We start from the raw sequence: 27147 nt of genomic DNA, 5'->3' as shown, positions 1-27147 counted from the left end.
AACACTCAATATAGCTTTCCAATAGCATTCGCCTAGCTGGGACGTTGCTATTGGGTCATTGTCATGATCGCATCTCGACTGCAGGAAGTGAAGAGGCGCTTTCTAATATAACATAAATTTTACACAAGAAAAAAAAATGGAAAATACATGCGTTGTCTGACTCTTATTAGGCCAATTTTGAGTTGTAGATGCATACTTTTCAGGTACCCAAGGTACAGCAAAATGCCTTTGAGCTTTAATATTAGAAGCTGAATTTCCCCAGGGGCACCAATCAGCGAAAATACAGGGAGGGGGCAAGGATTCTGTTTATGAAGATATAAAAGAGATGCAATTCAATATTCGGGGGAGGGCAATTACCTCCCTCAATTGTCCCCCATTCCCTGCATTTTTGCAATGTATCTGACAGCTAGAAAAGAGGATATTAAGCCCTTTCTAGAAAGCATAAGATTATAAATAATATTCATAACCAAATAATTTAGGAGATGACAAATTGGAACAATGAATAGAACTTGCTTAGTTTGAACGGAAGGACATTGATATCAGAATAATTTGATCTCCAAAAGTGGCAGTTCTATTTTGTAGAGTAAAAATTTGTAACTGCCCTTCCTCCCCCAATAGGAAGTCTTCCTTCGAACCAGAAAAGTACTAATAAGTTTAAGAACAGAAAATCAAAACCCAACTTTTACCAAAAATTTAATAGTTATCCAATCAATAGATCTATTCTTTCCACAGCTTTGATTGGGTCATTTTTAAAAATTAAAAAGTGTCCTTGAATAGCTGCAGCACTTATATTCTTCTTTTTTTCGCTACACTGAGAGACAAATTTTTCCACAAGGGCTTCAGATGCTTCTGGGTAAAAATTTCGAAAGAGTTCAGACACTTGAAAATCTGTACAATAGTCTAAGCACTCTTTAACGTCAACTCTGCCTGGCCTAACCAAAGCTGGATCTAATCTCGATACGTAGTTTGTAGTCATGAATAGGATTCGCGCTTCTGTAGAAGCAACCCCATCAATAGCATTCAAAAGTCCACTAAAAGTTAATCTGCTCAAACCTTCATATGCACCTTTATTTTCTGGCATTTTCTCACGACTAACAAAAGCCGCATCAATATCTTCTAGTAAAACTATGCTTTGAGTTGGTGCAGTATTGAGTAAAAAATTCAATCTGTCATCTGTAAGACCTCTATCACTCAAGTTTAAAATACAAATCGAATATTCTAAATCACCAGCAAGAGCTGTAATAAATGAAGATTTTCCACAACCTGGTGGGCCAAAAAGAAGGTACCCTCTTCTATAAGGTATGCCTCGGTCTCTATACCACTTTGGATTACCAATAAAATCTTTTACATCACTAACAAGTCGGTCTTTCACACCTCTATCAAGAACAACCGAACTAAGAGGCCGCCTTTTCCTAGGATGGCCAAATGAACGCCAATCTGCTCCCATGGGGGTATATATAACAGTTCGACCTTCTGTTTGTTTTAAGGCTAATGTCCGTGCTTCTTCCAGCATATCTGAGAATAGACCTTTGTTTCTTCCAAGAGCAGTAAGCGTCACAGTTTCCCATGGTATACCCATATGCAAATCCAAAGTATGTTGTTCTCTGTTTCTCTCAACCCTGATCCAATGCCCATTATAATTCATAAAATGTGTTCCAATACCAGGTACAAATGTATAAGAGGTTTTCACCTTCCCCGAGTCAGCCGACTCTTCAAATGAGGTTTCAACACTAATATGCTGGGTGTTTCGAGCCCCTTTTTCTGTAATCCACTGTAACAGCCACTGATAGCTTTTATCTCGGCATGGTACTTCAAGCGTAATCATATAATTTCTTCTGAAGTATATTGATCCAATTTGAAACCCTTTCCTTAAAATAGCAGCACCAGCTCCAACACCGAATAGCCCAAATCCAGCACCAAAGTATGGATTCTCTGACAAAGTTTTGAAGTACTCAAGGAGACCCATTGCTCACGAAATTTCCTAGAAAAAAAGCAATTAGAATAAATAAACTATCCATTGACGAAATTCTTAGAAAGATATTTATTTCGACCCCTCAACTTTTTTAACGTTTTATGTCATAACAAGAATTTCCTTAAAAAAAAAAAAAATGATACGTTCCTTACAGACGGTTTCAACTTAAAACTAACTTCAATCTCTCTTTGCCAACACCAAGTCAGTGTTTTACTTTTGAAATGCACCATCTAGATATGCTGCTCCTGCATTAATTTGAATCAAGATATAAAACTTAGTTCAGTCTTTCTTGATAATAAAAAAAAAAAAAAAAAAAAAAAAAAAAAAAAAAAAAAAAACAGGAGGGTCCATGGATAAAATTTCTGAGGATCTGGAAGATGCATTTAGACGGTATAATAGTAAAATATTGTACTGGCATGTCAATAAATTGAGAAGGAGTAGTCAATCCGGACTTGGCCCAGTTAAAGATAGGAATGGGGCCATAACTAGTGACAAGAAAAGAATTTAAGAAAGATGGGCAGAACATTTTGAGTTTGCTAAACCGAGGTAGAGTTACAGGAAAAGATATAGAGGAAAATGAAAAAGTCTGTGATACCTTGGATGTGAAGGAAGATTTGTTTGGCGAAGAAGAATTAGCGACAGTACTAAAGGGACTAAAAAATAATAAGAATCCAGGTGTTGATAGTGTAGTAAATGAGTTACTTAAATATGGTGGCTCTGAGGGTAGAGATAAGTTACTGAAGATTATGAATATGATTTTCGAAAAAGGGGAAGTGCCAATTGATTTTAGGAAAACATTAATTAAGCCACTTTACAAGAAAGGTGATAAAAGTGAGTCTGGTAATTATCGAGGCATTAGTCTGGTCTCTGTAGGTAGCAAATTACTTAGTAATATGATACTTTTTAGACTGAGAGATGCCGTAGACAAAGTTTTAAGAGAAGAACAGCGCGGTTTTAGAAAAGGTAGAGGATGCGTCGACCAAATTTTCACTCTTAGGTTAATAATTGAGAAGTGCCTGAGTAGCACACCTTTGGTCCTTAGTTTTATGGATTATGAGCAAGTGTTCGATTCTGTTGACAGAAGAGCTTTAGCAAAGGTTTTATCCTTGTATGGTATACCGGAAAAACACATTAAAGTGATTAGTGCTATGTGCGAGAATAACACTGCTGCGGTTAAGGTAGGAAATGAGGTTAGCAGCTGGTTCTGTATTAAATCAGGAGTTAAGCAGGGTTGTGTTCTATCCCCCTTTATATGGATTATTTTGATGGCCTTTGTCTTAAGGAGCACAGGAAAGGCAATGGGAGACCACGGAATCAAATGGGGAGGAAAAAGTCTCCTGGACTTAGATTATGCTGATGATTTAAGCATTCTAGAGGAGACTGTGGGCAAAATGAATGAACTTTTAGATGTTTTGCAAGTTCAGGATGCTAGAATAGGTTTTGAAAATTAATGTTAAGAAGACTAAGTCACTAAGGCTAGGAATAAATGAAGATGAAAAGGTGACGTTAGGTAATGAGAAGAGTGATCACGTGGGCAGCTTCAATTACCTTGGTAGCATTATTAGTAAAAATAGTGGGAGGAGTAAGATGTTAGAAGTAGAATAGCCAAGACTCAGGGTGTTTTTTTCACAGTTGAAAAAAGTTTGGAAGAATAGAAAGATAAGTCTGCGAACCAAGATTAGAATATTAGAAGCTACAGAGATGACAGTAGTCAAATATGGCTCTGAAGCACGGGCGCTTCGAAAAGCGGATGAAGATTTGCTAGATGTTTTCCAGAAAAATTGCTTAAGGATTGATCTGGGTACCCGGCTGACTGACCGTATTTCAAATAGTAGGCTGTACGAAAAATGTGGTTCAACACCGCTCTCTATGAATCAAAGGTTGAGATGGCTAGGGCACGTTGTGCAGATGAAGGATGACAGATTACCGAAGATTGTTCTTTTCGGTCAACCATCTAGGGCTAAACGGAAAGCAGGTCGTCCTCGTCTGGGGTGGGAGGACGTCATAAAGAAAGATTTAAAGGAAATGAGAACTTCGTGGGAGGGTGTAAAAAGGGAGGCTTTGAATAGATTGGGATGGAGGAGGAGCGTGCGTAGCTGTATTTGCCTCAGGCGGCTTGGTGCTGCGGTGAATTGTTAGTAGTAGTAGTTTGTGTTCTCTTCTGAGCTAAACACCATAATAACAAAATTTTTACATAATTACATTGAGAAAATGTCTATATCAGATTTTCAGAGGTAAATCCAATTCAATTACATACCAGCCTCCCGCCTAGGGTTATATATCTGAGCATAAGAGGGGGAGGGGCTGTGTTTGAACTGGACGCGCCTTTGAAAAATGAATAGAAATCTTCTGAATTAAATGAAGTAAGAATTCTGTTAACATAATGTTTACTTACTTTGCTTACTTACCTGCTTTACTTGCGGAGGGAATCAGGCGTTTCCACCTTGCCCGGCATCAAGGATCTTCAAGACGTGTTTGGACCATGTAATTCAGTCTGCTGCCAGCTGTTTTGCAAGGGGGAGCTATTGGGTTGTGCAACTGAGATCGAACTTCCTGAAACCCCCAATAAGTTCAAGACCTGATTTAAAAAGGTTCCACGATTTTTTCTGCTGTCCTCCTTGGCGTATCTTCCATGAGCTGAGGGGCTCAGCTAGAACGGTTCGGCGAGGCAAGACACTTTCAGTGCATTCTAATATAGTTACTTCACTGACCAAGTTTCGCATCCATAAAGAAGGATTGTTCAAACCAAAGCCAGGTAGACTCGAACTTTAGTACGTATAATAACTTCACACCGGTTCCACAATGGTTTTTGGAGGTAAGCAAAGACCAATTGTGCTTTTTTGCAATGGCTGTTGAATATCAGGGTGGATAGGGGTTTGAGAGGTATTCACTGAAAGCTTTAATCAGAGGAACAGGAATATCTAAAGGGCAAATGCTTGATCGTTTTAGTTTTTCAATTTTTTTTACAACATCAAGTGGAGAAATATGTGGGAGTGAAAAAGGATCAGGAACATCTGGAAATGCGTAAGATAGTGGTGGGAGGCTCTGGACAATAGAAGCCAGAAACTTATTGAGGTTATTAGCTGTGGTCTTTGGAGGTTCATTTATATTAAAATTTACTTGTTCTTGACTCTTGCCGGTAAGTTTTTTAATTTCAGAGTACCAGTTCTTTGGTTTATCATGGCACAAGTATTTTATTTTATTTTTATAATAGGCTCGGGCAGCTTTTCTAATTTGACTTTTTAATTCCTTTCTAAACTTATTTGCTTCAGCTAAATTACCCCTCTTAAATAAGCTTATTTTCGTGCGGATTAATATTTTTATGTGATTATTTATGTAAGGTTTATCACTGGAGCACTTTCTGATTCTTTTTTCTGGGAAACATAATGAGTAGGAATTAATTAGTTTTTTGTGAAAAATAAACATTTTATCATCAAGATTATTAGCATTATAAAGGTCTGACCAACTTTCAATGGTCAGTCATGATCCAAAAGAGAAAAGGCCTGTGTGACTGATGGGACGGCACACCACCATGGAGGTAGTAAAGAAATGTTCAATGGCTGAGGAGGGAGAAAAAAGAAGACAATAGCTTAGTAGTGTACTCGTAGATTCGGGCTTTTGGTTTATTCTTTCTCCGAGATGCAAGACACAGCAGGATTTTTGCAAAAACTAGCTTGTAATCCGACCCCGATTTTGAGCCTATGTCTGCACCGTTATAAGTGGTGTCTCACCGTCGCGAGTCCATTACAGAGCTTTTCCGGCGTTGGCAACCGAGACTGAGGTCAGTTTGGGCCTTAGTAACACCGTCATTTAAGTGCCAGGTCAATAGATGGCTTGGCTTGTACTAAAATGTAGAGTTAGTGACAACAAGATGATTCATCCAGCCATAGTTTACCAGTCCTTGCCCGTTTTCACACCTAAGTCCCAGTGTGAACTTCCCAAGGGTTTGGGGGCCAACTGAAGAAGACCCTTGTTGCAAATCTGCATAGAATTCATCTTTAGCGACAACAGTGGCGTCCCGAGTAGGAGCGTATGCAGAGAAAATGGACACATTTGCAGGGCTTCCTTTAAGCCTATTCTGGCCAGTCGGGGAGAAACAGGATCCCACTCAAGAAGTGCGTTTCTGGTTCTTTGGTTCATAATGAAACCAATGGCATGGAGTCTCGAGTTATCGTTTACTCCAGAGTAGAAAAAGTGGAACTGTTATACCGTTTCGGGCGCTGTAATTACTGTAGAACCAGAACCAGAGATTCTGGTCTCAGAAACGCAAAATATTTCAATCCTCTACTCTTCCATCTCATGGACAAGGAGAGCTTGCATAGCTTATTGTTTAACAAATCTGACGTTCCAACAACCAATACTTATTCTTGAGTTTGCTTGTTTTTAGACTGTTGTTGGCTTCCCCAAAGATATGACTTTTTGATTTTTCGACTTCGTCCCCATATTCGAAGTCGCGTCGCCTGCCGGGAATGCCGTAGCATGGCTGGCTTACTTCTTGACATCCATGCCAAGGGGGTTGCGTTGCTTGCCGGGAACGCCGTAGTTGTATTCATAACTTTTTTGTCTGAGGTCCGTTGATAATTCTTGGGAATAGTTGGCTACAAGATCCCCAGTCTTGCGGGTAATAGCACCCGGTGTTCCCAGGCAGTCACCCATCCAAGTACTGATCAAGCCCAAATCATAATGTTTAGTTCAGAAGAAAACATTAACCATACTGTTGCCAGACATTTTACTAAAGAAGTAAGTGAAAATTCATTCCCCTGTTCCCTTAGACCAAATTACTTGCTGCCCTAAGTTTCACGTGGATCTAGGTACTTTCATGTAAAAGTCAGGGAAAGCAAGCAAGCTGCTAAAATCATCATTTGCATGCCACATTTTCCCAATATACTTGCCTCATAAACTTCAAGACAATGAGTGACAAAACACAACTTTCCTTCTGAAAGTTGGCAGGGGGATGAGTATTGAAGGGCCACGGACCCTCTTTATGCCTACAGCTATGCAAAGTAAAAGTTCTTGCATTATTCTGTTTCAAACAAGGCACAATGTACCCAATTTTCTGCTAAAAAGTTTGCATGGTGATGGGCAAGTGGTATATGAAGTGCTATGGGCCCATTTTTTGCCTAATAACAAGTAGATTGAAAATCATAGCACGTTTTTGATTTAAATTAATTTAAAAAAAAAAAATTCCCGAGGGAAGTAAAGAGCGAAGTTGAAACTTTAAATGGGCAAAAACGATTTCTTCACAGCCTATTTAATATATATATATATATATATATATATATATATATATATATATATATATATATATATATATATATATATATATATATATATATATATATATATATATATATATATATATATATATATATATATTAAATAGGCTGTGAAGTAATCGTTTTTGCCTATTTAAAGTTTCAACTTCGCTTTTAAAGCTTTTTATATATATAATAATAATAATAATAATTTATTTTTGACCCACTATACAGAAAATGAAGTGGAGTAACACAAGAAAAGAGAAAAAAAAATAAAAAAAAAAAAAACAAACACAAATGTAAATTTAACAACAACACAAAAAATAACTATTAGGCCCTACACTCAATGCGCTGTGACTACCCGGATAATCGGGTGGTTAACACCCAAAGTAGCATAAATGTTCTTTTGAAGACGGCTACTTTGTCTGACAAAACAATTTACAATTTCCGGAGCGTCAAAAATCCGCATCATCTTTCTATTACTGTATCTGCGAGGTATATACAATAAAAACTTGCAATATCTAAAATACATAATTCTAATATCGCTAATATCCCCTGGCCGAAAGAGGATGTGAAGGCCAGCTGGGAACAAAACTGCATGGTCACAAAAACTCGAGGACAATTCAGCCAATGCTTTTCTGTTATATCTTCCCCTGTTGGGGACAATTTTGGCATACCCCAGTTTCAGCTTATCTTTAATATCACTCAATGCCCGGAAACGAAATAAAGTAAGCGATTTGCAAAAATTGATCCCAAGCCATCGGAAAGATTCAACACTTTTTACAGAAAATGCGCCGCAATCAAGCAGCGTTGCTGAAGATTTTAAATTAAATACTAAATATTCACATTTATCACTGTTGAGGCTTAATCCAATTTCCCCTTAAAGCCGCAATACTAGTATCAAAGACTTCATTAATGTGAACTTTGACCGGACTACGAACAGAAGATCATCCGCATGTGCAATATAGGAGACGTTTGACAATCCTGAAGAATAAGAAAGTGGTATCATTTTAAGAACACTCAATAAACAAGCTTTAAAAATTTGAGGTGAAAGCACACTACCCTGACGGACCCCAGATCTAGCTGGGATTTTGCCAAAGGCCCGGGAACCCTGCCTCAACTGAATAAATGAATTCTGGTACCAAAACCGAAGTACACAAATAATTGAACTATTCACACCCAAACGTGCCAGAGAAAACCATGCCTGAGAGTGACAAACAGTATCAGTTCAGTTCAGTTCATTTTATCTAACATCAAAATACATTTAACAAATATGCCAATACCCGCCCCAAGAAAGATACCAAAAAGCACTTGTGACTGGGCGGGTACATACACTAAAAAACAACACACACAAATTACATACAAACACTAAAAAAAAAAAAAAAAAAAAAAAAAAAAAAAAAAAAAAAACAATCTCTCATCAATTCATTTAATAATAATAATAATAATAAAGATAAATAATAATAATAATAAAAAAAAAAAAAAAAAAAAAAAAAAAAAAAAAAAAAACTATGAACTTTAAAACTATGAGCTTTAGATAGGTCTAACGCACAAAAGTTAACTTCCGTTTTTAAACGATGTGCTTCTTGTAACACCTTTGCAAGTATACGGTGGGCATGCTGGCATCCTATACGCGACTTAAAACCGAACTGATTTGCGTCATAATCCACCTTATCTTGAATAAATGGGAGCAGTACATATACATTTATATAAATTATTTAAAGTTTTTTTTTATATATATACATTTATATATGTTATAATAAACCAACTAATTATGTTTCCCTATGCTTTTAGAATTATACAAAACTACCGCTTTACTGAAAACACAAAAGTCAAGTATAAAAAACAGGATTATTGATTTAAGAGTCAAAAGTGAGTATGTAGCCTGACAACGCTAAACGAATCTAAAAAGCTTTTCATAGTCTTCATAGTTTCCATACTTTTCATAGTCCAGTTGTGACATCAGTAACTTTCAATATACAATTAAAATTATCTTAAAAACATAAGCGTAAAACTAAATATTTTTTAATAACCGCGAAGTAATTGAACAGCATACAGAAATATTGGATTGATTTATCAAGCAGCATTTTGGTCTCGCCAGCTATAATACCAATAGTGGGTAATGTGCAGTCTTATATTGTAAGAAATACGTTTTAGTATTACTTGAAACGAAGATAAATTTATTGAAACAAATAAGACATAATATGAACTCTGGAAATCCGATTATTTCTCTCTATACAAAAGTGAATTTCAAGCTATGATACAAATTCTAAAGCTAGTCTTTGTCCTAATACTATCAAGATGGCTTTACTTTGAACTTGTGTTCAAACTAATCATGACATGTCCTTTTCAGAACCAAAACAAGAGCCAGTCATTGAACTGAGCCACTGTGCAGAAGTGATACCATATTAAATGTGAAAAAAAAGAAGCTAAATCCTAAAATGGATTGTTGCTTTATCTTAAAAGGGGTTAATCTTAAAAGGGATTGATAATATTTTTATTCTGTAAAAAGTGTCCTTAATTGGTTTGCATTTACTGTACCAAAACTCCTATATTATCTTGTGTTTTCAGTAAAGCGCTCGTTTTGTATAATACTAAAAGCATAGGGAAACATAATTAGTTGGTTTATTTGTCCTAGTTTTATTGATATATATATATATATATATATATATATATATATATATATATATATATATATATATATATATATATATATATATATATATATATATTAAATAGACTGTGAAGTAATAATTTTTGTCCGTTTTAAGTTTCAACTTCACTCTTTACTTACCTCGGGAAAACTTTGTTTTTTTAAATTAATCTTTTTTCGTTTTTGATTAAAATTTAATGCAGAAACAACGCTGCCATGATCTTTTTTTATTTATACGGAATAATGTATGTTCATTTTAAGTTTTAATGTCACTTCTTAGTTTCAGTTGAAAACTTATTTTTAACATAATGTCTAATTATCACCGAACTAGGGGAGATAAGACATTAACAGCCTTGACAGCTAAGAAAAACTTTCAGACTATGACATAAATTTCATTATCCATACTTCACAAAACAATACATGTGAGTTAAGACAGGGCTTTATACATCACCTACTGACTAGCACTAGCAGAAACAAGCAGACTATTGTAACAAAAGAGAGCTGTTTAAGGGCTCATTTAAAAGCTGACATTTATACCTAATCGCTTTTTATAAATTTGACTTGATACCACATTCCCACAAAGTGCGCTTTCAGTTGTTTCCCCAACTTTTTAAAATGAAACTAGTGCCTTCTCCAAAGAAATGTCCAAATAAAAGGTGTTTTTAAAACCTAGGCAAGAGTAAAAACCTAAGGGGGCAAGGACGTCCCTTCACCTCAATTACCTCCGTTAGAACTAGCATAACTAACTAGCATCATCGCAGAGTGAAGTTTGAAGGTTCAACTCAAAACTGTTGATCAATCAAGATTAATTTTTGGTAGATTTTAGTTGAAAAGTTTTTAGTTTTAGTTAATTAGTTTTCGCAATAATCTTCTACTTTTAAGATGAGTAGGCGATTTATAAATCTTACCAAGAGGTTCCGGAGGGGGAGTATATGTGAGGAGCTTTTATAAACCTCCAGTTAAGGGCTTTGGACCATAATTATTGCAATGGTACAGTTTTATGCTTCCAAACTCTTCCACCTAAGAAGTGGTCCCAAAAGTGCTGTTTAGTGCTAAATGGCACTTTTAGATGGTAAAATTGATAAAAAGCACGTAGACATGCGTAAAAGGTTCAAAATCAGCCTTCCCGGGATATGCCTTAAAAAATGAGTGCATCACGTTTGCAAAAATAGTGGACTACCTGAAAAGTAATCATAAAAAGGAACAAACCATGATGAAAAAAAAAAAATCCAAGCTGGAATCGAACGCATGATAATCTAATTCGAATTCCAGTGATGTACTGACAGAACCACACCTCTAATAATGTAATTTAATATATTGGTGTTTGTAGGACATTAATTGCGTAGCTTATTAAGGGGGGCTGGAGGAGGAATTTGCAGGAGGTGTTCTTGCAAACCCCCAATTAAAGGTTTTGGACCATAATTATTACAATGATACCGTTTTATACTTCCAAGATTTTCCACTTAAGAAGTGGCACTAATAATGTTATTTTCAGTGCTATATCTCACATACGATTGGTAGAATTGATAAAAAGCACGTAGATATGAGCAAAAGTTTTCAAATGAACCATTAAGATATCACTCTAAAAAGTTCTAATAGCCCACTAGCCCTAGCTTTTCCACCTGAGACAAGGCATCAAAATTGCCGTTTTTAATTTGAAACTTGCAGATGGTGTAATTTATGAGAAGAACGTAAATATGAGCAATATTTTTCATATGAGCTATCAAAAATCTATCTAAGATGTTCTGGTAGCCCACTAGCCCCACCCCTCGACATACGGCATAAAAAGTGCCTTTTTTCGTGCCATAGGGCGCTTGCACACGGCAGAATTTATATAAACCACGTACATATGAAAAATAGCTTTTGAATTAGCTCTTAAGCATCTCTCTATGATGTTCTAGTAACCAGCTAGGCCTGAAAAAAAAAAGAAAAAGAAACAACCGCTTTAACATTTTTTAACTTTTAGTTACTATGCGCTGTGGTTCACTCTTTACTAGGTTGCAGCTAATGCTTCAACCATGACAAAGAGTTCATTGCAAATTCTCCTCAGAAACTAGTTAACATTAAAATCTGTGAAATTTAATAGATGATTGAATTTTTAAAAACCTAGTAAATATAATCAATATTTTTTAATTGAGCCATTAAACATCTATCTACGATGGTGTGGTAGCCTGTTAATGTTTCAGTAACTGACTGATGAGCAGATGATTTATGAAACTTACTAGGGGGGTTGGGAGGGGATTGTACGGGAGGGGTTCTTAAGAACCTCTTATTAAGGGTTCTGGAACATAACTATTACAATAGTATCTGTTTTGTACTTCAGGGCTTTTCCACTTAAGAAGTGGCACCAAAAGTGTTGTTTTCAGTTCTATATTGCACTTACGAATGGTAAAATTGAAAAAAAACCACATATGTAAGAGCAATAGCTTTTAAATGAGTCATTAAATATCGCTCTTTAAGTTTTACTAGTCCAATAGCCCTAGCTTTTCTACTTGAGACACGGCACCAAAAGTGCCGTTTTTAGTGCCATTTGGAACTTGCTGATGGTGGAATTTATATGAAAGACGTAGATATAAGCAATATCTTTTATATGAGCTATAAAAGATCTGTCTACAATGTTCTGATACCCTGCTAGTACCACCCCTTGAGAAATGGCACAAAAAGTGCCATTTTAGTACCATATAGCACTTGCAGATGGCGGGATTTATAAAAAGCACGTAGATATGAGAAATAGCTTTTGAATAAGCCATTAAGCTCTACGATGTTTTGGTAGCCCTCTAGGCCTGTTGAAAAAAAAAAAAAAAAAAAAAAAAAAAAAAAAAAAAAAAAAAGAGACAGATCAGTGCTATCGATGCAAAAAAGTGATTTTCCTAGTTTTTCAAGGTAAAGAGCTGCAATTTCCCTCAACAAGTTCTGTGATTATGATGATTCCAATAGTGCACTTTTTATTTTTATCTGATGCCATTTTTGAAGGGTTTGAGGCTTTTTTTCGAAATCACCATAAATTTCTTTTCATAATGTAACTTTTACTTTTAAGACAAACCGAAATAATAATTAACATTCCTGAGTCAGTGTCAGATGGCATTTTTTTTTCACTAGACAGTTTTTTTCAAGTCATGTTTTTTAACTTTTAGTTACTATGGGCTGTGGCTTGCTCTTCACTAGGTTGCAGCTACCGCTGCAACCATGATACCTTGCCGGGACATGCCTTCAAAAATGAGCCTAGAAAATGACGAAAAAATAACAACGGATAACGCTACCGATATTCCCGATGCGATACGTGCGATACCAATGCACCCGATACAGATACGCGCGATATCGATACGCCCGATACCATATACAGCCCTTCCCTAGGGACTATGGAGGGCCATATCATCATCAAAACCATATATATTGGACCTTTGAACTATGATAAACAAATTGGCTAAATCAAATTTTTTATAGGACTAGTTTGGGAGGAGGGGGCGTGTGGGGTGGGGGGCTATTTGCCCTCCAATCTTTTTGGTCACATAAAAAGGATACTTACAAATTCAATTTCCTTTCGAATGAGCTATTATACTATCTCTCTATGATGTTCTGGTCGCCCCCTAGCTCTGCTAGAAAAAAAAAAAAAAAACAAGACAAAACAGAAAAACATTAGACAGATCAGTGCTACCCATGCAAAAAAAAGTCATTTTCTTTATTGTGCAAGGAGGGGGACAGTAATTTCCCTGCAAAAGGTTTTCGACTATGCTAATTCCAATGGTGTACTTTTTATTTTGATCTGACACCATTTTCGAGGGGCTTCAGGCTCTTTTTTGAAATCACCATAAATTTCTTTTTGCAAGAAACTTTTACTTTTAAGATTAACCGAAATAATAGTCACCATTCCTGATTCAGTTTCAGATGGCAATTTTTTCTCACTAGGCAGGTTTTTTGAAGACGAGATTTTTAACTTTTGGTTACTATGGGCTGTGGTTCGCTCTTTACTAGGTTGCAACTGCTGCTGCAACCATGACAAGGTAGAAAAGAGCTACCGTTCTGCCAAAAGGTTGAAGATGGGAAAGTTTTTTTTTTTTACCAAAGTAACAGGCACCTGCATAGTTATGTAAAACGGCACAGTAATAACATTGTTGTTTATTTACGTCATGGTACCTGGTCTTCATTTTCAATGTAACAGCTAGGTCCACCTGCAGTGGAATATGCAACTAGCGAACATTAGGGCAGTGGAGAATATAACTCAATCTGAAAATTAAATTAAAAAGTAATTTTTTTTTGTCTTGGTTACCTTTCTTCTGCATTTTCATTTATCTATTAACGTTTCTAATTCATTTTTTTAGCAGTAGCGTATATAGGTTATAGTTTCTTTAATCTGTCTTATTTACGAATGTTTTAATTGATTAGTTTATTTAATAGGTAAGTGGTTACGCTGAATTTCACGGGATTGAAAACCTGCAAAGTTTTTCCCAGCCTAAAAATGTCGTTGTTTTTTATTTATTTACTCAATTGTAAATATTGAAAACAAAAACTTGAAATTGAGCTTGATTTTGGCGCCAACTTTTCTGAAAACAAAACTGATGGGAAAGGGGCCACATAACCTAGTTGTGTCTTTAATAGCCTGGTTTGAAAATATTTGGGTGATTCTAGTAAAAAAAAAAAAAAAAACAAAAAAAAAAAAAGGGGGACTCATGCATCCCCATGACAAAGATTTGGTTAATTATGACATTAAACTTATGCTAGTAGAAATTAAAATTACCACAAATAACAGCTGAGCTATTGCCTCCGTCAGATACCAATAGATACATCAAAAGAATCGGATTTTTACGCTGATTTTAAATATATAAGCTTCGTTAAGTTTAGTCATAGCCATCAAAAGTTACAAGCCTGAGAAAATTTTCATTATTTTCGGAAAAAGGGGAAAACACCCCCTAAACGTCATATAACTTTAATGAAAATCACGCCATCAGATTCAGCGTATCACAGAACCCTACGATAGAAGTCTCAAGCTCCTATCTGCAAAAATGTGGAATTTTGTATAAAGATCACAGATGCATGTTTATTTGTTGTTTTTTTTTCCCAGGGGTGATAGTATCAACCCAGTGGTCCTAGAATATCGCGGGAGGGTTCATTCGAATGGAAATCAAAAGTTCTAGTGCCCTTTTTAAGTGACCAAAAAAATGAAGGGCAACTAGGCCCCCTCCCACGCTCATTTTTTCCCCAAAGTCACCCAATCAAAATTTTGAGATAGCCATTTTGTTCAGCATGGTCCAAAAATACAATAAATATGTCTTTGAGGACAAGTTAATCCCCCACAGTCCCCGGGGGAAGGGCTGCAAGTTATGAACTTTGCCCAATGTTTACATATAGTATTGGCTATTGAGAAACATACAGAAGGCGTTTTCAGGGGGGATTTTTCTGGTAGTGGAGGAGGGGGTTAAGGGTTACGTGGGAGGATCTTTACATGGAGGAAGTTTACATGGGGAAGGGACATTGCTATGAAGGGGGTGCCGGATTTCCCAGCATCATTTAAAAAAACAATCAGAAATTAAATAAATAAAAAAACATTTCAGCTGAAAGTAAGGAGCAAAATCAAAACTTAAAACAAACAGAAATTATTATGTATATGATTGGGTTCGCCCTCTAGTCATTACATTGCTCTTTACACTAAAGTTTTTTTTGTACTTTTATCAGAGTTATTTATTCTAATTAACGGCTTTTATAATTAAGGGGTCATTCTTACAGAATTGGAACAAAATTTGAACTTTAGCCTAAAGAGCAAGGTATTGACTATGGAGCAAACCCACTAATGTACGTAATAAAAATAAAAAAAAATATAGAAGTTCGTTACGTAAGTTAATTTGTAAGTTACGTCAGATCAAAATTTTGAGAAAGCCATTTAGCCAAAAAAAAGTAAAATTAATATGCAATTTTCGTTTTAATTACTCATGTATGATGAGCCAGAATCAAAGCTGCATTAATTCAAAAACGTTCAGAAATGAAATAGAAAATACAACTTTCTTTTAACTGAAAGCAAGGAGTGACATTGAAACTTAAAACGAACGAAATTATTCCATATATGAAAGGGGCTGTCCCCTTCTCAACGTTCTGCTCTTTACGCTAAAGTTTTTTATTGTTTTATAAAATAAAGTTGTGAGACAGAGTCAAACTTTAGCGTAAAGAGCAAGGCGTTGAGGAGGGAATAGCCCCTTTCATATACGGAATAATTTCTGTTTGTTTAAAGTTTTAATCTTGCTCCTTATTTCAGTTAAAAAAAACTAGTTTTTTTTTATTTAATTACCAACAGAGGATGATTTTCTTTCATTGATATTACATCACATATTTCCATCAGGCCATTTACCTTTGAAAAAAAAAAGATCTGAGCCAGTAAAATAGTGGTGTAAATTAGCTCCAGCATTTTTATCGAGGGGGGGGGGGGTTAGAAGGGGTCCACATCCCAATAGTCAATGGGCATGGTCAGGGTTGCCACCCTGGCTTGGAAGAATCTACTAAATCTGGGAGGAAAAATTTACTAAATCGCATCTGTTTTTACTAAATGGTAAAAAAAAATTTTGCGCATGTAGCTGCCGCCGCACGGGCACCATCATTTGTATGTTGGTCTTTTTATTGACTAATCTGGTGTAAAACTAGTTATTTTGCATTGACTTGGTAAATTCCAATATAGCCTGAGTGATTGTGCTGAATATTGGTTGAAAAAAAAAAAATGGTAAATTTGCAGTTTTCAACATAATTTAGCCAGGATGAAAATGGATACATCATTTGATGCCTTTTTATGCTCTTTCATGATTCAATGATTATGTCTAGGGGAAACTACATTTTGAGCCCCTAAGGGGCCCCAAAAGGTAAAACAGTCCATAGTAATGAAAAATTCAAAAAGATGATACTAAGAAAAAAAAACCTCTAGGCTACAGAAAAAAAACTGCCACTGTAGCTGATTTAGGAATGTCAATTATTATTTCCCTTAGTCTTAATAGCGAAATGTTATTTTGAAAACAAATTTTTTGAAATCCTCAAAAAGAATGAAACCCCTGAAGAATGCTATCACAGCAAAACTTATGTCATTTTTAGGTTTCTAGCTCTTTTAAAAAGTCTTACAAAAATGTTTTCAAAATAACATTTTACTATTAAGACTAAGAAAACAATAATTACCATTGCTGAGTAAGCTAAAAATGACAATTTTTTCTTAGTAGCCAGTTTTTTTTTTTAAGAAACATTTTTAAAATTGTGGTTACTATGGGCTGCTTTGAGCCCCTTTAGCTTTTTTAGGGCTCACAATGTAATTTATCCAAGAAGCAATGACTGAATTAAGAAAGAGCATTAAAAAGGCACTAAGTGGTTTATTTACTTTCATCCTTGCTAAATTATGTAGGACTGTGTATTATAAAGTAAGAAGTTCATTGTTTTTTATGTTAGTTTTTTATATAGCCTATAGCTTTATGAGACCATTAGTGGGGGAGGCTGGAAAATGAATTGGCAAAATGCAAACAAAGCCATACAAATGAGCATAAAATAAGCAACTAGAAATGTCTCTCTTTTTGTTTGGTGAAATTCTAGACAAGCTAGGCTACTTGTTCAAGCATGTGTCCCTCTTGAGAGCTGCTATTCTTAACCTTCACCATATACAAATTTCCTTCAGCCCCTTAGGCATATCCTATATTTTATTGGTAAATTTCTAGTTGGCCATATAATTTAGCTAAGATGAAAGTGAAACCATCATTTGATGCCTGTTTATGCTCTTTCATAATTCAGTAATCGTTTGTGGGGCTAATTGCATCTTGAACACTTAAAGGGGCCCCAAAAGTATTTCATTTTTGTAACCACACAAAGAAATTATCAACACTAGTTAAGTTATTGAATAGTGGTTAAACACATATCACTAGTTTATAAATAGGTTACTCAAGAGTAATATATTCCAAAAATACTTATTTATAACAATTCAAACCTTATTTATTAGGTAACTCAAGTATAAACTGTTTTCCTGCCCTTTTAAGTTTTTTGAATGCCATCAACAAAAATAGCACTCAATTTAGCTATTCAAAACTTTGCCATTGATAATTCAGGGTATATTCCAATTCAGGGTATATATTTGGATACTGTTCTATTAGCTGGTACCCATGCAATATACTATACAGGGAAATACTAAATGAAACTAGTCAAATGTGTATCTGTCAACAGGGAAATGGATTGCAAAGTGTGATTTCTCATTGAGTTTACAATATTTAAACTATTGTTTTTTGGGGTTTAGGGGGGGAAAGGTACCTAGGTTAGGTTATGTATTTAATTTATGCTATGCTTTACCCCCCCGCCCCACCCCACTAATTAGCAAATATATAGCCCAAATTTTTTTTTAAACTAGGCCTATTATATTTTCATCATATTTTGTTTTATTTCATTAGCATTAACCAAATTTACTTCTTGCATGGGTGCCAGCTAATAGAACAGTACCTATATTTGCATATTAGGGGCGTGGGGGTTAAGTTCATGATAAATTTGCAACCAACGATACTTTAAAGCCCAGCTCCCACTAGCGCCCAAGAACCCAAAACATTTACTTTGGCATCCAAGACCCCAGAGCGTCCACAGCTCCCAACTTGGAAGATAAATACAATCACACCCAAGCATCAAATCATAGAACCAAATATTAAGTTATTTTACCTTTGGTACAGCAAATTCTTCTTTCTTCTTTAAATGGCGATTTAAAAAATTATTATCCTAACGTAACTTTGTAAATCAAAATAGGGTTGGCATGCATAAAAAAATTCTACCAAAGATTAGACTCAGCTAAGCAGTGTGTCAGCAAAGGGAACTTGACAAAAAGAGAGCATGTCAAGTTATAAGAGGGGAAATTTGGCTTCTGTCGGCAAACACATTTTGCAGAGACATATCAAGTTACAGGAGAGATCAACTTTGGGTTCTTTCTGGGCGTTCAGAAATATTTCAAATATGTCATTCATTTTTGGGTTCTGATAAATTAAAAATGCTTGTATTACATGCATGCAGGCGTTGGCCTTGCTTGGGCTTATGATGCCCTATACAGTGTTTTTATTAAGTGAAAAATAATTCATACTTATATTTTCAGCCAAATAAGTATTCAAATAATCAATTTATTGTCAGTATAATTTTATTTTTAACTTGGGCGCCAGATTCAAAGGTAAATATAAACCTTTGCTGAAACCAGATCTAGCTTCCAGGATCAAAGCTTTGATACTTTAGCTCCTCAGCTTCCAGAGTCCAAGCACCCAGGATCAAAAAAGAGCTTTAGACTTTGGGCCTGGGAGCTTACCCTCAAAATTTCAGCTCAATCCGATCCTTCCCCCCCTATTTTCCAAAAACCAAATATCAAGTTTTGTGGGGATTTGCTTGCGTCAAAAATAGATAATGGAGGCTAAAATAATATGTCCGTTAGCGTCTCTGTGGTACATTGATCGCTGTTCCTGACTGTCAGGCGGGAGAAATGGGTTTGAGTCCCTGTCAGATGAAATTTTTTATATATTGAATTTAAAGTTTAAAAAAGAAACTGAGTTTCTTTTTTAAATCCAATCTATTACTTGGATTTAAAAAAGATGGAAAAAAAATGTTTTTTTATTTGATTTCTGATTGTTACAAAATAATGGCGGGAAATCCGGCTCCCCCTCCATGGACAGTTCTTCTCATGTAAAATAGTCCACCAAGAAAAATTCTTGCGGTCAACTTCGAATGATTTTTTTTTTGTAGCGCACTTTCATATGATAGAATATCGGTTTGTTTTTAAATCACGCAGAAAATCCCCTTCTCTGTAGAAACGTTTTCTCGCAAATATCATATTCCTAGTATAAAGTTGATCCCGGAGACAATTTTCCTGAGAGAATTTCTCCTGTGGACCCCCCCCCCCAACTGAAAGATACTCTTGACAATTCCAACCTGGTGAAAATTCCCCTTAAAATCTCACCATCTAAAATAATATCAGAAAGAAGCATCTTATAAAAATAACATACCTGTGTAAAGGCAAATTCAGCTTGTCACCAAGTCTTTTCTTGCAACATGAAATAACAATTCTCAAAATCTCAATGAAATCAAATGTCAAAATTAACGCGTTTACTGGATGCAAAGAAGAAAAAGCGCAAGGAACTTGCAAACTTGCAAAATCCCATGCGATCTGGTGTTTATTTAGTAATATGTCTATGTGACCCAACACTGAATGAAATATTTTGAATATTTGTAACACCCAAAGTTGATCTTTCCTGTAACTTGATACGTCTCTGTGAAATGCGTTTGCCGACAGAAGTCAAATTGGCCCTCCAGTAACTTAATATGATCTCTCTTTGATTGGGTTCTTGGGTGCTGGTCAATTGGTTTTGTTGAATAAAAAGTCACAAAATCTTTTAACAGTGGGGCACCTATTACATTTTATGGTAATTTCTTAAGACATTGTTTTTCACTTAATAAAAATGTTACATATGGCATAATAAGCCCAAGCGAGGCCAAAGCCTTCATGTATGTAATACAAGCATTTTAATTTGTCAGGAGCCAACACTGAATGACATATCTCAAATATTTGTAACACGCAAATTGCCTCTTTGCGAAATGTATTTGCCGATAGAAGTTAAATCTCCCCTCTTGTAATTGATAATAACCTCTCTTTGCCATATTCACCTTGCCAACACAATGCACTTGCTGACATAAATTGAATATATCTTTGTGAGCAGTAGAATTCTTTTGTGTATGTCCGCAACATCTGTGATTTGCTAACTTTAGATATGATACTTTTTTAAATTGCTATTTAAAGAAGAAATGGACTACAAATTTGCTCTGCTAAAGGTAATGCTAGTATTTATTTTTCAAGTTGGGAGCTGTGGGTTCTGGGCACTGGGCGCTAAAGTATTAATGAATTTGGGTTCTTTGGGCGCTAGCGGGCGCTGGGCTTTAAAGTATTGTTGGTGTATGTTATTTTACCTTTGGTACAGCAAATTCTTCTTTCTTCTTTAAATAGCGATTTAAAAAATTATCCTAACTTAACTTTGTAAATCACAGATGTTGCTGGCATGCATAAAAGAATTCTACCAGTCACAAAGATTGGAGTCAGCAAAGCAATGTGTCAGGAAAGGGTACTTGACAAAAAGAGACCATATCAAGTTACAAGAGGGGAAATTTGGATTCTGTGGGCAAACACATTTCGCAGAGACATATCAAGTTACAGGAGAGATCAACTTTGGGTTCTTTCTGGGCATTCAGAAATATTTCAAATATGTCATTCATTTTTGGGTTCTGATAAATTAAAAATGCTTGTATTGCATGCATGCGGGCGTTGGCCTTGCTTGGGCTTATGATGCCCTATACAGTGTTTTTATTAAGTGAAAAATAATTCATACTTATATTTTCAGCCAAATAAGTATTCAAATAATCAATTTATTGTCAGTATAATTTTATTTTTAACTTGGGTGCCAGATTCAAAGGTAAATATAAACCTTTGCTGAAACCAGATCTAGCCTCCAGGATCAAAGCTTTGATACTTTAGCTCCTCAGCTTCCAGAGTACAAGCGCCCAGGATCAAAAAAGAGCTTTAGACTTTGGGCCTGGGAGCTTACCCTCAAAATTTCAGCTCAATCCGATCCTTCCCCCCCTATTTTCAAAAAACAAAATTTCAAGTTTTGTGGGGATTTACTTGTGTCAAAAATAGATAATGGAGGCTAAAATAATATGTTAGTTACTGTCTCTTTGGTACATTGGTCGCTGTTCCTGACTGTCAGGCGGGAGAAACGGATTCGATTCCCTGTCAGAGGAAATTTTTTATATACTGAATTTAAAGTTTAAAAAAGAAACTGAGTTTCTTTTTTAATCCAATCTATTACTTGGATTTAAAAAAGATGGAAAGATGGAAAAAAAAAATTTTTTATTTGATTTCTGATTGTTACGAAATAATGGTGGGAAATCCGGCTCCCTCTCCATGGAAAGTTCTTCTCATGTAAAATAGTCCCCCACTCCACCCAGAAAAATTCTCGCGGTTAGCGTTAAAAGAATTTTTTTTTGGGGCACAATTTCATATGATAGAACTTCGTCTTGTTTATAAATCTCGCATAAAATATCCTACTATGGAGACACGTTTTCTTACAAATATCATCTCCCGCTCCTAATTTTGATTTCGGAGGAAATTTTTCCGAGTGACTTTCTCTTATTGACCCCCCTCCCCCCAATGGAAAGATACTCTAGACAATTCCAACCTGGTGAAAATTCCCCTTAAAATCTCACCATCTAAAATAATATCAGAAAGAAGCATCTTATAAAAATAACATACCTGTGTAAAGGCAAATTCAGCTTGTCGCCAAGTCTTTTCTTGCAACATGAAATAACAATTCTCAAAATCTCAATGAAATCAAATGTCAAAATTAACGCGTTTACTGGAGGCAAAGAAGAAAAAGCGCAAGGAACTTGCAAACTTGCAAAATCCCATGCGATCTGGTGTTTATTTAGTAATATGTCTATGTGACCCAATACTGAATGAAATATTTTGAATATTTGTAACACCCAAAGTTGATCTTTCCTGTAACTTGATACGTCTCTGTGAAATGCGTTTGCCGACAGAAGTCAAATCGCCCCTCCTGTAACTTGATATGATCTATATTTGTTTGGGTTCTTGGGCGCTGGGCAACTGTTTTTTTTAAATAAAAAAGTCACGAAGTCTTTTAACAGTGGGGCACCTATTACATTTTATGGTAAATACTTTGGACATTGTTTCTCACTTAACAAAAATATTGTATATGGTATAATAAGCCCAAGCGGGGCTAAGCAAGGCCAAAACCCACGTGTATGTATTAAAAGCAATTTAATTTGTCAGAACCCAATACTGAATGACATATATCAAATGTTTTTAACACGCAAATTGCCTCATTGCGAAATGTATTTGCCGATAGAAGTTAAATATCCCCTCCCATAATTGATAATGACCTCTCTTTGCTATATTCACCTTGCCGACACCACATGCTGACATAAATTGAATATATCTTTGTGAGTAGTAGAATTCTTTTGTGTATGTCTGCAACATCTGCCTTTCCATGACGATAAATAAAAGTTCAAATAGGGATAAAATCCTTTTAATAGACAGTGTTTTTTATAACAGTGATAGAAATTCACAAAAATACCAGATATTTCGGTCACATATACAGTGACTGTCATCAGTGGTAAAACTGTTTTCCCACTTTTACCACTGTCATCAGTGAGTTTTACCACTGATGTCGGTCACTGTATATGTGACCAAAATATCTGGTATTTTTGTGAATTTCTATCACTGTTATAAAAAACACTGTCTATTAAAAGGATTTTATCCCTATTTGAACTTTTATTTATCGTTTAGATATGATACTTTTTTAAATCGCTATTTAAAGAAGAAATGGACTATAAATTTGCTCTGCTAAAGGTAATGCTAGTATTTATTTTTCAAGTTGGGAGCTGTGGGTTCTGGGCGCTGGGCGCTAAAGTATTATTGAATTTGGGTTCTTTGGGCGCTAGCGGGCGCTGGGCTTGAAAGTATTGTTGGTAAATTTGCAGTGGGCCATATAATTTAGCTAGGACAAAAGTGAAAACATTATTTGATGCTTTTTTCATAATTCATATATGCCTTCAGGGCCCCTTTAAGGGCTCAAGATGTAATTAGCCCCAGTAGTGATTATTGAATTATGAAATAGCTTAAAAAAGGCATCAAATGAGATTTTAATTTTCATCTTAGCTAAATTATGGCGCCAACTAGAAATTTACCATTTTATTTTAGTCTATTAAAATCCTTTTTAACATTTAATAGCTAGGCCTAAACAAAATTTTGTTTCTTTGAAACCTGATAGACTAGGCTAAATCATTATTTTACTAAATTATGAGGCTTAAAACACTTCCTGAAAGCTTTATTTTCATAACATAGGCTAAAGTTCTTGCAAGTCATTAAAGGCAAGTACCCTTTGGAGGAAAAGGGGTGGTGAAATACTTCAAAAGACCTTCCTAGGCTAGTTTAGGCCCTGGAAATGTTTTTGAAAGTTTCACTCACATAGAACAACGGTCAATATCTACCAAAACATTTTTTTGATTTTGTACTAAAGTTAATACCATATTTTATGCCTTTTTTAGGCGTTGTTCTAATAAAATGAGATTTTATATTGGAATTTAATTTACGCCCCCCCCCCCTATAGATTATATAACTAACCTAACCCGAAAGTGACAGAGCTAGGGGGGGGGGGGCTGGAATTCATTTACTAAATAAATGCTTATTATATTCGTAATCAGCATAAAAAAAGGCATCAAATGGTGTATTCACTATAGTCCTAACTCAATAATATGGTTTGGTATATATTGACCAGAACAACTTCTTTCTCAAGAGCAAAAACCTCAGGCCTCATTGTAAATTTTACCAAAAATAGCTGATGGAATGCCAATTTTCGGTTCAAAATCTAGGTTTAGAAAGCATCCGAGGTCACATAATTTTATTAGAGAGTGAATGTCTACTATACCACTTTCAATTGACGCCTGGATAATTTTTTTTTATACTTCTCAAGGATGTTCTACTAATCTTTTAGATTATTTAATTCCACAGACTCCGCGATCAAATTTCAAATATTTTGCTTTAAAGTTGAGAAGATTTTTTGGCATTGGGTCGGCATGCATCATCTATTCACCTCTTAATTGCAAGATCGAGGTAAAGCACAACAACTAATCTAAAGCTGACAGCAGTAATCCTGCATGGACACATTTTTCAATTTGGATTGGGTTTTATTTAGTGGGGGTTGACTACAGAATTTGTGAGTGAGCTTTCTTAGTTTCGCATTGGGTTTTCTTTTTACTCTTTATAACTGTTTTGTGGTCTACCATTCCGTGACGTAGGCTGCATAACCAAACAAAGAGTCGGCTCGGATCTTCAACTACGGCCGTTAGTGGTAGCTATTCCTGACTGTCGTCAATTCAATCGTACCAAAACAGTCCATGATAACGATATGCGTCTACAGTTACAGGCACTCTAAAGAGCGACATTTTTTATAAAAAATAAAGATGTTCTCCGCTCAAAAACAAGATTCAGAATTGTCAGTGGAACAAAGAAGTTCATATAATCGATTTGCAAAACTGGATTCTCGAATTGCAATCTGTAGAGTAACAAAGTTTTTAAGCCCAACTCACGACTTGGTTAAATAAACAATCCAAATCAACAGTTCTTTTTTCGAGTGTAATTGTCGAATTCATAATCAAGATTATGCACTAATGATCCTGATCATTAGTGTAAAATTATTTTTATTATCTAGATTATCCGCAGAACAACAAATTCACAATCTATATTACAATTTTACAAGTCGGTTTGCCATTGGAAAATGCTTTAAATACTTCAAATGATATCCTTTCACATGCACCTTAAGTCTGGTAGGATAATGTAGCGATAGAAATGTCTCCAATTTCGCCGCTTATAGCGCTGGAGATTGTGTCAACTAGGCTTGCGCCGCTCTCAATTAATGAGAGAAAATTGAATATGTAGACATATAAATGTGGCCTCTTTTTTCTCGAGCTATCTGGAGATCAGGTTCCTTTGGGAGCGTTTACCTTGGAGACATACGAACTAATTACCTATTATTAGACTAGATGCAGACATATAAATGAAATGAACACAGATAAAAAAGGCAATAGATTTATTGACTTACATATCTAGATGCACAGCAATAGGTCACTTCAAATGACAATAATGGTGACCGAGATGAAAGAGTATAAGAATTTTGTCTGAATGATCTTAACTCTGATCTTAATAATCTTAAAAAACACTTCTACGCCACCAACAAACATAGCTTTTCAGTCCTGCGCCATGAGGACTGGCTCACCATTGGCCCGAGAGGACCAAGGATGTAAATCTTTCGTCCAATAATTTCTTTTAAATATTCCTGATGATTCAAGCATTCACACGGTTTTTTGCCATTTAAACTTTCTTAGAAATATCGTACGTAGCATTTTTTTTGCTACTAATTATCTTAGCAAAATTCGAACGACTAGCGCCGTTGTCTGACTGAAGCTAGAAATGCAATTTCTCTTTTTGCTGATTAAGAATTTAGACTCTTGGAAGCGGTATTTGAACTCAATTAGGGGACGTTTAATTTCTGCCCTAATTATCTTTAGAAGGAAAGAATCTCATATTTTAGATATATGGTATTCTACTGCTGGTGCACATTACCCTTCCCATCAAATAATGACGTCCCGTCATTAGTAACTGCTCATTAGGAGTGCTTAAAATTTTCTTATTTTATTCTACATCCCTATCTAAAATTCGTTACCGGACTAAGATTATTTTTGGTTCTAGGTTAGCTACTATATTAAAGATTTTTTTTCTATATCTAACACTGATTACTTTTACATTTCCGACAAGGTTGGGACTATTCTACTTTTACGTTAGTTTTTTTTTATTTTGCTGTCTATGTGACGTACTACATACTATCTACACTACGTTAAATGAATAACATGATAATATTACACCTAATTCTACTTTTGGTACATACATGAATGATTTATAACATAAAATATTTTGATATTAAAACACTTTCACTATTGGGATGTTTGAATTGTCAAAGCTATTAGGAAGTAACACACACAGCTTCACATCTCTTCGTCACCTTTCGTGTCCTTAGTGTACTACACCCTTCTGTTGTAAATTACTGTCCTTCACTACTTATGTCGTGGCAAAAATTTCGAAGCACTTATGTTATGGTTTCATCATTGAACTGATTGCGTCTATTTGTCTTCATACGGCATGTTTTCCATGAGAATTAACTGGGAAAGTATCAGTAAACACCGTTCTAACAGTAGACTGGGACATGAGTCTTTCCAATGTTGGTGTTGGGGTTATTTTTTTTAGTATATCATTTTTAGGATTTTTGAGGCACATAGAGAATGTATTCTCGCGTAAAATTGTTCATTTGTGCCTTTTGAAACGGGTTGTCGTCATACTATAGTGACTCTCTTAATATATTGTCTTTAATTTCAGTTTCAAATATCTTCAACTATCATTTAACTTCAAATATTGTTAAATATCGTTTATCTTGTACTCCTCGATGGTGTTCTCGGAGTTAAAGTTCAAATTTTCTTTAATTTCTGCTTCAAATGTCTTCAAATGTCTTTAAGTATCATTCAACTTCGAATATCGTTTATCTTGTGCTGATCGATGGAGTTCTCATAATTAGACTTCAAATTGTCTTTAATTTCGTCTTCAAAAATCTTCAAATGTCTTTAAGTGTCATTTAACTTTAAATATCGTTTAATATCGTTTAGCTTCAAATATCATCACT

The 27147-nt window shown here is 35.3% G+C and overlaps 2 protein-coding genes across 6 annotated transcripts in view; both read right to left on the bottom strand.

Moving 5' to 3' along the window:
• LOC148946150 (oxidative stress-induced growth inhibitor 1-like) overlaps positions 1 to 24418 on the bottom strand; it is a 71586-nt gene extending 47168 nt beyond the window's left edge. Inside the window, exon 1 of the mRNA XM_089098190.1 lies at positions 24346 to 24418. The gene's annotated coding sequence lies outside the window, so the exon portion shown is untranslated. The remainder of the gene's footprint in view (positions 1 to 24345) is intronic.
• Bcs1 (mitochondrial chaperone BCS1) lies at positions 676 to 24469 on the bottom strand. Of its 5 annotated transcripts, none has more exons than XM_089098192.1 (2): positions 24346 to 24469; positions 676 to 1981 (listed from the first exon to the last, which is right to left on the bottom strand). In XM_089098192.1, the coding sequence occupies exon 2, from the start codon at positions 1964 to 1966 to the stop codon at positions 701 to 703; it is 1266 nt and encodes a 421-aa protein (XP_088954318.1). In that variant the 5' UTR covers positions 1967 to 1981; positions 24346 to 24469; the 3' UTR covers positions 676 to 700. The 5 variants fall into 5 exon arrangements, with proteins under 5 accessions (XP_088954318.1, XP_088954319.1, XP_088954321.1 ...); XM_089098193.1 differs by having other exon boundaries at positions 24383 to 24441; XM_089098195.1 differs by lacking the exon at positions 24346 to 24469 and adding an exon at positions 24247 to 24271.
• Positions 24470 to 27147: the final 2678 nt, after the last annotated feature.

The sequence above is a fragment of the Artemia sp. Qi Xiang Cuo genome, chromosome 12 (genome assembly GCF_049724085.1).
Source record: "Artemia sp. Qi Xiang Cuo chromosome 12, ASM4972408v1, whole genome shotgun sequence".
Classification (NCBI taxonomy): domain Eukaryota; kingdom Metazoa; phylum Arthropoda; class Branchiopoda; order Anostraca; family Artemiidae; genus Artemia; species Artemia sp. Qi Xiang Cuo.
The sequence above is the reverse complement of the archived record's forward strand: the minus strand, read 5'-3'. Positions and strand labels throughout refer to the sequence as shown.